We start from the raw sequence: 12,406 nt of genomic DNA, 5'->3' as shown, positions 1-12,406 counted from the left end.
CCGGCGCTGGGATGCGGCTCACAGCGGGGAGGGCGACGGGGAAGGAGAGCGGGAGCTGTCAGCCGGGATGCGGGATGGGAATGCGTGGAGATGAAGGTGAAACCTCGTGAGGCAGGAATAGGTGATGAAGACCTCGGGAAGAGGAATCTCAGAGTACGGTCTTTCCCGCTCTCTCCAGCCTGGGGTCCCGGCGCGGAGCCGGCCGGTGCCAGCGGCGGGGACTCGGGGCGGGCAGCAGCTCGCAGCCGGTGCGGCGGCAAGCAGAGCGTTCCCGCGGGATGCTCCCCTTCCCTTCTTTTCCCTCCCCTCCCAACAAGCGCTGCCGTGATTTGGCAGCGGCTCAGACCCTGGACCTGCCTCTCCGCCCCGCATTGGCTGCCGCGGCCGGTGCCGCCGGGGCGCTGGAGGACACCGGGGGCAGTGGCTGGCGGCTCTCACCGAGAAGATGAAGCTCCTGTGGCTGGGCGTGGATGTCTCCAGGGTTCTGCACCTGGCCGCCGTGTTCTGCCTGACCTGCGTGCTGCTGAAAGTCATCCAGCTGTTCCACCGGCGGCGGGAGCTGCTCCGGGCGCTGGCCGACTTCCCCGGGCACCCGACCCACTGGCTCTTCGGCCACGTCCACGAGGTGGGGGAGAGCCGGCTCTGCGCTGCCGGGAGCGGGGGGATGCGGGGAGCAGCTTTCCCGAGGGGCGTGTGGGAATGATGCTGCTGGCACTTGTCCCCGTGGTCCGGGAGAATTGCTGGGTGGGCGAGAGGCGGGCATCCCTTTTCCCATCCAAACCAATGTGCTTTCCCTGTCTGTGATGCTTGGCGAGAGCGTGGCTCACGCAGAGCTCCGCAGGCTGCTGCGGACTGCGCGCTGGAAAAGGGTGGTGGCTGTTTCGCAAGTAGAGAGCGGTAGCGCAGCATAGGCAGGGTCATGCCTGGATGTGAGCTGGACGGAGCAGAGCCGTGCTGCTCTGTCCCGGGGCAGCCTCCACTGTCACCTCTCCGCTCCTCTGACAGCCAGGGCCGCTGCAGCTCTCCCTGCTGATGGATGCTGAGCAGATGCTCGCTGCTCCGGCTATCCAGAGGCACTTTCTCTCCCCTGCCAGCTTGTGTCGGCCTCGTGGCCAGGTGAACCTGACAATGGATCGTTCTGAGCCACTTTTCAGCCAAAAAACACATCCCAGGCATTGCACCCAGCTCAGGGGCCGTGGGTCTTCTTACTACTGCTTTAAAATCATGAGTTATTAAACCCACGTACATAGGCGAACCTTGTTCTGGTCGCTGGTGTCGCGGATGATTATTCCCCGAGGTATGCACTTGCCCACACATATCACCATGGATGCCTTGGCAAACAAATTTTGACAACTCATCAGGGGGTAACTGAGCTTGCCTGATGCAAAAGGTTTTTCCATATGTGCTAAAGGCTGTTTAAAATCACCTTGCCCTCTACTGGACTCTGCTGGTGTCCTGCCATGGCCACCTCTGTGGCACATTAAATAAGTGGCACCCTGAAAAGTGGAAAATCAGGAGGAGACCTCACAGGGCTGTCTCTGTGCTGTGGCAGTGCCAGTTTTACTGTGCTGGACAGGACAAGCAGTCTTTTGGCAATGTAAGCGTGAAGATGGGCCAGTTCAGAGCTTTGTTACACTGCCAGTTAGACTTTAAAACTGCAGTTAAATAAAGTATGTTCTTCTGTTAGTTGTGACTATTTATCCTGGAAGGAAATGTAACCATTTGTGCCAATCACTTGCTGTCATCATGCTTAGGTTGTTCATGCCTCAACTTTTATCTCGGACAATGTTTGTATGAGAATTCCTTTTTAGAAGATTTAATAATTTGCTGATTAATGCTGCTGAATTCCCCAAAGCCTAACAGTTCACCAAGCCAGCAAAGAAACTGGCAATGTTCTGGGCACACACTGAATGCAAAGTTTGCACACACCTCCAGAAGGACCTGTGAGCTGTATTAGGGAGAGCACTGACATTTCCTGTTCTGCTGATTTAACTGATTGTTTCCTAGTTTTGATCCACTTTAGAATCTCAAACCTATTTGTCATGCTCTGGGTGGATCTCCGGGGAATATATCACTTTGTTTTAATGCATTCTCTGGGTATTAGTGTCTGCTTATCCAAATCACTCAGAAGAAATTACATTAAAATATCAGGAAGAGGTTGTGTAGAGCTGTTCAGTCTCACTGCAGCAGCACAATTTCGTTAAAGCCCAGACTGCCAGCCCTGAGCTGACCAAACTGACTCCCCATGGCCGGGTTTGGTGGGAAGCAGAGGAGAGCAGGGTCACTGTCCTGCTGGCCCAGGGAGGGTGTCAGTCCCTCAGCCCTTTGTCTACTTCTGCTCTGTCTGGGGAGAAGCCAGCCCCCTCTGGCTGCATGCAGCACAGCCTCATGCTCAGATTTCAGCTCCTGTTTCCTCTTTCTCCTGTGTTTTTTTCTTTCTTTGCTATCAGAGTGTAGTCATTAAAAGTGCCCTTAAGCCTCTTCCCAGATGCTTTTAGTGTTGGATCCATTTCAAAACTTGCATTTCAGCATGAGATCAGGCAATTGCCTTTCTTTTTTAGACCCAAGTGGGGTTTATACTTTTCTTTTCAAGCCACCAAGGGAAGAAGAAGTAGAAGTAATGGTCTTTTATGCAGAGCTGGGTAGCTGGAGCCGTGATTAAGGCATGAGAGCTTTCTATTCCTCTGCAGCTCACAGAACTTTACACCCTCTGCTCCAGGTGTGCTTGGTGCAACAGGTTTCCTTGAGGGCAACCACTCCTCTCAAATAAACCCATTCAACCCTCTGCCAGCACAGGGAGGGTTCTTGATAGCACAAGCCAAGCGTGCTGCTCTAACACAAGGTTGGAGGCAAAGGCTTCTAGGATTAGGACTTCTGCCAGCGAGACTTGATCAGCCTCTCCCAGTTACTTTTCATTATGTTTTTTGTGATCCACAACAGGAGAAGCAGGCGGCTGTATCAAAGGGACTTTCACATGTTCAGGGGTCACATAGGTAAAGGCATTGTGCCAAGCACTGCTTCTGCTGGCATTTGCTGAAGAGGTGGGTGCTGAGGAGGGCTGCCTGCTTTTGCCCCAAAACTAGATCCCTGAAGTCAGAGAGATTGATGGTTCTATTTATTAAGTTCAAAATCTTGAGTAAGTGAAGTTGAGCTTTCTGTAATAACTGGTTGTAGTTCATCATTCTGCTGAATGTGGGAGGCACATGGGATGTGCTGCAGGGACACCCCAGCTTGTGAGGAAGGGGGGGCTCAGTCTTGGAGCTGAACCTGGATGTGCCCCTGGCAGACACCCCATGGCTCACGAGTATCCTCTCCAAGATAAGCCACAGGTGGCTGATCATTTCAGTATGAGCCATGTCCTAGATTGAGAAACACCAGCCAGAAACACCACGCTGAAAGCTGAGCTAACTCAGCACTAAAGCAACTGAACAAATATTCACTTGATACAGCAACAGGGTGGCTTTGAGGCTGGTTTCTGCACCAGTATGCTGATTTAATTAATCTTCAAGCTTCAAGGTCAAAGCAGCAGCAGCAGCTATGTCAGACCTAGCTCACCAAAATCTTTCCCCCTGCATATTGGCCCAGAGTAGTTTCTCTTCAAAGGAAAAAGAATCTTACGTGGTTTTGTCTCTGTGATTTTTTTCCCCTGCCTGTGATTGTGGGTCTTTCCATTAGTTCTTTGTCTATTTCCTGTACATAACAACACCAGCTGTAAAGCAATAAAGCAGTGATTACTTTGGAGTGAACCTGCCACTGCTGCTGATATGAAAGCTGGTGCTCATGCTGCTCCTCAGATTGCAGCTTCCAAGGATAGGAGATAAATCTTTCTAGGGGAGCACCTGCTCTTCATTGCCTGTAAAATTCAATACCCTGAAATCAATTAATTCTTAATGTAATGTTATTAATCAGTGTTCCATTGTCTGGAGTGATCCATTGGTGACTTTAGACTAATTCTGTTCAATTTTTCCTGGACACTGGCCTTCCCCACCAAAATGTCTGGGGGAGGCTGTGGTTTCCCACAGCTGCACTGGGGCAGACCCAGCAGTGATGCTGTTGGCTGCTGCATTTTCTCCCAGCTGCAGGGTGCTAATTGGTCAGCCATGTGCAAATGAGAATGTAGTTGCATGCCACAAAATGCAGATACTGTCTGAGGCAAATCTGTGGGGTGGCCATGGAAAAAGAGCAGATAACACATATGAGCTGATAGGCACCACCACGGTGCCTATAGATGTTCTCTAGTTTAAGGTCAAGTGATAAGGAAGAATTACTTTTTAGGAGCTTTAAAAGTAGCAAACATCTCTATTTCCCATGCTTTGTAAACATGGAGGAAAAACACCTTGTTTTTCCTTATCTGGTTTTGTGCTTAGAAAGACATTGAGCTTTTAAGACAGTGTATTGGGAGATTATATATATAATTTTTCCCCTCCAAATCTGTAAATGCTTTCTCTTTTCTTCTCTTCAACTAGTTTCTCAAGGAGGAAGAGATGCTGGACAAGGTAGAGCTCTGGGCACAGAAGTACCCACATGCTCATGCTATGTGGTTTGGGAGTTTCTCAGCATTCCTGATTGTCACTGATCCCGACTATGCCAAGGTTCTGTTGAACAGAGGAGGTGAGAGATTATGGCTTCAGCTGGGGAGCAGCAACACCAGCCTGCAGATTTTCCATGCCTGCCTCAAAATTTACAGCAAGGCAGGGTTTCACAGAAAAGTTTTCTTGCAGAAATCATCTAAAGGCATGGAGAGATATCACTCCTTCATGCTGTGCCCTGGGTTTTTCAGGCACAGGGCTGCAGGACTGACCTGACTCCAAATCCATTGCTGGAAAATCAGACTTGCTCAAGTGCTCCTTGAAAATTTAACTGCTCAGTGCCTGATTCCAGCAAGCAGAAGACACCTGGGAGCTTCTTTCTAGCTTCACAGTTCTGGCTTCTACTGCAGAGAAGTATCTTTAGTGCATTGAGAAGAAAAGGTGCTGAACAGTGATGTCTGAGAGGGTTAATCATTTATCACACTACACAGACTTTGGACTACCAATATTCTTGTTTTTTCCAGTGTGAGCATCTGCTTTTATATGTATTTATTGCAGCTGGCAGAGAAAAAGTTGTTTGTGTTGAAATATTGGGAGTTCTGCACGGATGCCACTGATTTTGCTTCATACCCAAACAAAAGTGAGAGCCCAGAGGGAGCATTCAGCTGCAAAGCTGGATTCATGCTATTGAAATATTTACCATTTTATTTTCTCTTTATTTTTTTACAGATCCCAAGGATAACATCAGCTATAAGCACCTTATCCCATGGATTGGTATGTATTCCCTGGGCTTTGCCTGGGAGGAATGATTCTGAAGTTAGTAAAAAGCATGCTATAAATGAACAGCATTGTACCTGTTCCTTGATGGAGTTATAGCTAAAAGCTTCTTGAAATGACTACATTTACTAAAAAAAGTGCTAAGTAGTTCTATTTATTTTCAGGGAAGGTAAGTTCAGACATAACATATCTACAAATACTTACATTCCATAGATAGCACAGACAGTGGTGGGGGAATCTTAAATTCATTGGAGGACTGGTGAAAAATATATCTGCTGTTCTGAATTTCTCTTTTCCAGTAGTGTTGGTGTTTCTTCTCAGAGACACCATTGTGCCATTTTGGTGAGCAGGGCTTTGCTCTGGGAGCCCTGGGACTGATGGCAGCATTTGGAAATACCCTTTCACAGCAGCTCAGATAGCAGATTTAATCACACTCCATGCAGACAGCTGAGAGCAGCCTGCTTGTGCCCAGCAAAACATGCCTTGCCTGTGTTTTCCCAGGGAATGGGTTGCTGATCTTACATGGGCCCAAATGGCACCAACACAGAAAACTCCTGACCCCAGGGTTTCACTACGATGTCTTGAAGCCGTACGTGGCCCTGATGGCAGAATCTACAAACGTGATGCTGGTAGGACTCATGATGCTCCTCTCTCTGCCCTGTTTTTCTTTCCCCATCCTGTCTGGTTAGGAGGTAGATGCTGGAGCAGGCCTTTCTTTATCTGGTAATTGTAAAGACACACTGTGTCCTGGTGGCAGATCTTTCTGAGTCACCCCAAATCCCTGCCCTTGAGCTGGAAGGGATCAGCATCCCTTGGAAGGGATGAGCAGGTTGAGCCTCCCTGCAATGGCAATGTCTCTGGTATTGCCTTGGGATCTGTGGCTGAGACTTCAGGATTGATGTTACTACCATCCCCAAACCGTGCATGATCTCAGTTCCAACAGCAACTTCTTATAAGGTGTTAGTCTAAATAAAGAATTGAGGTAAATAAATGTTCATAATAAATCCGCCAAAAATAAAGGTGGGAGCAGAGCTATGCTGTGACCTAAGGTTAAAGGATATTATTTGCTGTCAACATACCCATGACTGGACTGCAATCCCTGTCATACCTCATAAACAGTGAAAATGCCTTGTTCTTCAATCCACTGGTGCTGGGCAGGATGGAATCCAGTAGAAATTACAGGAGAAGGGCACCAGGCTTTGTGCATGTTAAAGAGGATTCTGGATGCTGGATCTATTCCTTCTCCTTCACCTCCCTCACTCCAACCTCCCTGGCAGCCTCAAATAGTTCCTGGCTGGATTCCTCCTACTGGCCCAGGGAGCAGCCAGGAGCCGGGGGCTGGAGAGCCAGGAGAGCTTTTGCAAGGCTCAGAAGCGCCTGGGAGTTTGAAATTCCTTGTGCAGAATGCCAATTGTGTGAGCCCGTGCCACCAGGTGGCAATCGCTGCTTGTGCTACGGACAGGACGTGCATCTGTCCCCATAAGCCTGGTTTGGTGCTGTGGAGCTCAGATGTCACCGTGCTCTTCCCTCCCTTTCTCAGCTTTTAAGTCCACTCATTCCCTACAGCCTCGAGGATTGATCATCACTTCGTGTCTGCTGGGGAAGAGAGGCAGGATTTATAGTTTCTCTAGGGGTGCCCTATGCAAAGAGTTGAGCAAGAGCTCTTGTGTTACTTGTTGGCAAAACATACTGGCACAGATATCATTGGCAGAAAAAACCTTGCTCTCTTGGGCATCAAACTCAAATGTGCTTAAGAACGCACCCAATGAAGCCCAATGCCAGCATATGCTGCTCCTGTACAGAAAAACACTCTACATCCTAGGAAAGACTTAGGTAATTCCCCATCACCCAGAAATGCACCTGTCCTGGGCTTCTCCAGGGTGCTCTTGCCTCAGGATAGGGTGTAGCAGGGCTCACCACCAGGATGCAAGAAGAGCAGCTTCCTGAGGCAAATCTCAGATTAATCATCCATCCCACTCTTGGCTTCTCTTCTCTGGGATTTTGCTGGCAAATAGAGACCCCCTTCTTTTTTTCCCATTTCTCTGGGATGTATCTCTATCTGAGCACTCATTTAACCAGGGGGTAACTGCAGATCATGCAGAGCTGACCCTTGTCTTCCCATTTCTGTCTCCTTTGTGCCCTAGGATAAGTGGGAGAAACTGGCAGCAGATGGGAAGCCAGTGGAGCTCTTTGAGCACATCAGCTTGATGACTCTCGATAGCATCATGAAATGTGCCTTCAGTTGTCACAGCAACTGCCAGACCAACAGGTCAGTGCTGGCTGCCCCAAACCCTGGCAGGAAGTTTGCAGCTCAGAAGGGAAATGGGCAAATGGCTTGTCACTGTGCTCCCAATTTTACAAGTTTCCTATTCCCCTTTCTCCAGGAAAAACACCTACATCCAGGCTGTCTATGACCTCTGCCACAGGGTGCACCAGCGCCTCCGCATCTTCCCCTACCACAATGACATAATTTACTGGCTCAGCCCCCAGGGGTTTCAGTTCAGGAAGGCCTGCAGGATCGCTCATGACCACACAGGTATTCCCTGCTGGCATTCTCTCCCAAAACTTCCGACAGAGGCAGTCAGGTTTTCTCCTTGCCTGTGCAGTGATTCTGCCCGGAGGCTCAGAGCTGAGATCCAAGCAGGGCATCAGCTTGCAGTGGTGATCTGATCTAGGCATGAAATCAAAGGGGTCTCTCAGTCAGTCACTGAACTGGACTAATGGAGGAATTTCCCTCTGGAAATGCTCCTGTAAAATGGTCAGAGAACGGTGAGACAAGGAATGGGCACTACAGGCAACATCAGTGCAAGGAATGATTTTCCATTCCAATCCAGGTGTGATTTAAATGCATGAGGGGTGTGTAAAGTAGGCCGAGAAGTCCATGGTGAACAAAGAAAAGGATGACAATATCCATGGCATTCGTGGCCACGCTGCTGAAAAAGCCAAAGTGCCTGGGATACAGAAGCACAGGTCAAATGCATCATGGATTGAGCAGTGCTCATCTCCTTGGGTGAGGTTTGCATTCAAGCCACAAAGTTTGAGATGAGTTTTTGAGTTGCAAAACTCTGAGTTTTGCATTCAAAGTTTTGCAGTTTGGCATCTCCTGGCCCTGCTGAACCTTTAACCCTTTCTCCCCCAGACAAGGTGATCCGTGAGCGAAAGGAATCCCTTAAAGATGAACGGGAATTTGAAAAGATACGGAAGAAGAGACATTTGGACTTTTTGGACATTCTGCTGTGTGCCAAAGTGAGTGGCAAAGAGTGTGTGTGTGGCAAGGCACAGAGTGCAAAAGCAAGTCAGTCTTTGCAGGGGTGCCACAAGCCACCAGAGACACTCAGGACTGCACAAGCCATTAAGAAAAAATTAGCCCTGTCCCACCCAATTGAAGAGAGGCCAAGGTGATCCAGTTTTCCATTGTTGAAGTGTTGGCAGTGTCTTTTTGGGTATACAGCATGCAGAGGGATTCTGTAGTCCTGGTGGTTTAATATGGGGGGGATAAAGAGATTTAAAAGTGAAGGGAAAGGAGCTCTGAATTAATTGTAAACAGACAGTGATTTTGTTTACATGTATCCCACAGATGTCATCACCCCTTTTGCAATAGCAGAAAGAATATAATGGCTCCTACTGGGATGTTTGCATATTTTTTGACATGTGTGTGTGTGTTATTGTAATAGATATATGAATTTTATATATATGGCCACTGAGAGTGTCTCTGGACTGTTAGGATGAGAATGGAGCTGCACTGTCCGATGAGGACCTGCGTGCTGAGGTGGACACATTCATGTTTGAGGGCCACGACACAACAGCCAGCGGCATCTCCTGGCTCTTCTATTGCCTGGCAGTCCACCCTGAGCACCAGCAACGTTGCAGGGAGGAGATCCAGGGCATCCTGGGGGACCGGGACACAATCCAGTGGTAAGGCTGCAGCAATTCCCCTGCTGGTCACTCTTTTCCTATTGCTGCTGCTTCTAAGTGAGCGGTACCTTCAAGGCTCAAAAGCTGGGGGTGCTAAAGGTTGCTGCATGCACAGGGACTTCACAGGATGGAGCAGATCCTTCAGCTAAGTCTGCCACCCTGGAAGGGACATTCTGGATGCCATCCCAAGTCCTGGGCCACCAGCACTGCTCTCTCCTATTTTCTCACCACAGGACGTCATGGATGCGCTTTTCACTTTTCCCTGTCACTTTGTACTTGAGCTTGTTCAGGTTGTTCAGAAGTGTCCTGGCACCATCAGCCTCCAGCAGCCTGTGGCTGGGCATTGTGGGTCCCTCTGTTGTGTTGCAGTCAGCTCAGAGGCTGGATGGCTGTGGGTGAAGGGACCTCCCAGCACAGGCAGTGAGTGAGTGTGGGGCTCAGCCTGCCTGTCCCAACAGGGAGGACCTGGGCAAGATGACCTACAGCACCATGTGCATCAAGGAGAGCCTGCGCCTCTACCCGCCCGTGCCTGGCGTGTCCCGGCAGCTCAGCAAACCCGTCACCTTCCCCGACGGACGCACTTTGCCCGAAGGTCTGTAAATCCCATTCCTGCTGCACAGAGCTCTGCTCTCAGCCACCAGCTGCATCCTCGTTGGCACAGATGTTCAGGCAGGGCTGTGCAGATGTTGGCTGGTTTCTTTGTCATTGAGCCCTTTTCTCCTCCTCCATTGTTTTCCAGGCAGCGTCACTGCAATAAGCATTTACCTCATTCACAGAAACCCTGAAGTATGGAAAGATCCTTTGGTGAGTTTTCTTTTCATCTCCTAATAACTTTTTCCATTTATGCCTCTTCTCATGTACCCTTCACCTGTCAGCAGAAAAGTATAATTCTCTCTCTGCTATGGGGTTCTTATAAATTAAGGGGTGTCACATTTCTCAAGAAACCGGTCAGTACTGTGTTCTTTAAATAATCGCTTTTTCTTGCTGCATATTCTTCATTTCCAGGTGTTTGACCCTCTGCGTTTTTCCCCCGAGAATGTCTCTGGCAGGCACTCTCATGCCTTTCTGCCTTTTTCTGCTGGAATGAGGTAAAGGGAATTGAACACTGAAGGAGCAGTGGGCAGAGACCACCACCTGCAGTCCTGGCCCTGCAGAATTACACAGTTAAATAGTTAAATGAGGACATAGGTGTTTGTGCAACAGAGGGGTTCTGATACCAGCAGGCAAAATGGGAAGGCAGCATTGCCAAGCCCCTTCTGGAGACAGGGAACTGGGTCCCAAGGCTGTGGAACGTCCTGTTGGCATCCTGCAGGGAGCCTGCAGCATTCTGATCTCACCAGCTCTCCTCTCCTGAAGGCAGAGACCCCACCCCACCCTCCTGCCCTTTGATTCCCCCCTTTCCCCCTCTTCCCAGTCCTTCCCTTTGCCCTGTGCTGACTCCTTCAAGGCAAACACCTTGCAGACCTTCCCTGCTTGGAGACCCACCACCTCCTCCCTGCTGGCCTGTCCTTTGGCTTCCCCATCCCCCTCCTTGTCCATGCTCATTGACCACACATCAGGAGCTCCCGATGTTCCTCCCAGCTCCTCCTGCTCAGCCCATGCCTCTGGGGCCTCCTGAGCTGCAGAGGGGGAGGATATGTGCTGGTGTGGGAGGGCTGGGATGGAGCTGTGTGGGTTTGCTGTGCCCAGCTGTGGATGCAGCTGTGCAGGGTCGCTGTGCCCAGCAGTGGATGCAGCTGTGCAGGGTTGCTGTGCCCAGCTGTGGATGCAGCTGTGCAGGGTCGCTGTGCCCAGCAGTGGATGCAGCTGGCTGAGCTGCTGTTTCTCTGCAGGAATTGCATCGGGCAGCAGTTTGCCATGAACGAGATGAAGGTGGCGCTGGCTCTGACCCTGCGGCACTTCGAGCTCTCGCCCGACCCTGCCACGCCTCCCCTCAAAATAACTCGGGTCATCCTTCGCTCCAAGAATGGGATTCACCTGTATTTAAAGAAAATCCGCTGATGCTGGAAAACATCTTGCATTCACCAGAGGGAGGAGCCAAGCAGATGACAGGACAGTGTGTTTCTGGGGCAGAAGTGCAGGGCAGGATTTGGGGATGAGGATTCCTGATTTCTGTGCTTCATCCACCAGCTGAAAGCCCTTTTCAGGTGAGGCTGGGATGCCACTGCACAGACTGTCTGTTCCAGGGCACTGATCTGAGAGCAGCCAGCCACGGCCACTCTGTTTGTCCCCTTGCACTGCCATAAGGGTGGGCCTGGCCTGGTCTGGGAACATCTGCAGGTCCCACCAGCCTACTTCTTACCAAATCCTGCCTTCACACTCGTGCCCTGGCCAAATCTGTGACCATTTCCAGCCCTGCTCTGTCATCAGCACCTTCCTCAGTGCCTAGAGGTCAGCCCTCCTCTCCTGCAGTGGGGACAGCCTGTGACAGACCTCTGTCTCACTTCTCACACTCAGTGGGCCTCTCATTTGTTGAAAGCACTGATTCCAGTTTGGGCTCTGAAACTCTGCTCAAACTTCAAAATATTCTGTAACTTTTGTCTTAATAAACCAATAATTTTTCCTGCAACAGCAGCTGTGTTGTTTATATTGCTGGTGCTTGCCCACTTCATCACAAATGCAGTGTAAAACTCCTTTAGAAATGGGAGATTGAGAGGAAGCCCATGAGCAGCAAGAGACCAGCCTGGACAGGCCAGGAAACTGCCTCTGGGTCTCCAGGGAATACAGCATTCCTTCCATGGGCAACTCTTTAACAGGGGTCCAAAAATCAATCATCAGTCAAAGGTATCATAGTTAGAAAGTGTGTGTTGGGGGTGGGGGGAGGTCCCTCTTTTTTTTAGTATTATTTTATTTTCTGAAGCTGATAAAATGATGAGGTTGGTACACTGGAGGCCACTAGTGAGCTGTCCTCTGCCTCTGCAGGAATCATTATTGGCATAGAATATCACACTTCAAGCTGTGAAATCCCAAAAGCTGGGAGAAGGCTGCTGTGCAGCTGGGCAGCAGCAGACTTCATGCAGCCTTCACCTGCAGGGTGTGGTTTGCAGGGATATGCTGGGGCAGCCCAGGAGAAAATCCACTTGCTCCAGCTGCCTGTCCCCTCTTCAGACACGAGATGCAGCTCTTGAGCTGAAATCAGATTATGCAATGGAGTGTGCTTATCAAAATGTCAAAAGTTATGAAAC

The 12,406-nt window shown here is 49.8% G+C and overlaps 1 protein-coding gene across 1 annotated transcript; it reads left to right on the top strand.

The window, feature by feature from the left end:
- The first annotated feature begins 386 nt into the window (after window positions 1–386).
- LOC110469847 (cytochrome P450 4B1) lies at window positions 387–11,790 on the top strand. Its single transcript, XM_021529002.2, has 12 exons — window positions 387–625; window positions 4,467–4,611; window positions 5,259–5,303; window positions 5,808–5,935; window positions 7,451–7,575; window positions 7,691–7,842; window positions 8,446–8,552; window positions 9,031–9,221; window positions 9,680–9,813; window positions 9,961–10,025; window positions 10,227–10,309; window positions 11,054–11,790. Exons 1-12 carry the CDS (start codon window positions 446–448, stop codon window positions 11,220–11,222), a joined length of 1,524 nt encoding a protein of 507 aa, XP_021384677.1. The 5' UTR covers window positions 387–445; the 3' UTR covers window positions 11,223–11,790.
- The last annotated feature ends 616 nt before the right edge of the window (window positions 11,791–12,406 follow it).

Source organism: Lonchura striata, chromosome 9 (genome assembly GCF_046129695.1).
Source record: "Lonchura striata isolate bLonStr1 chromosome 9, bLonStr1.mat, whole genome shotgun sequence".
Taxonomy (NCBI): Eukaryota; Metazoa; Chordata; class Aves; order Passeriformes; family Estrildidae; genus Lonchura; species Lonchura striata.
Note: the sequence above shows the minus strand (reverse complement) of the source record. Positions and strands in the feature narration are given on the sequence as shown.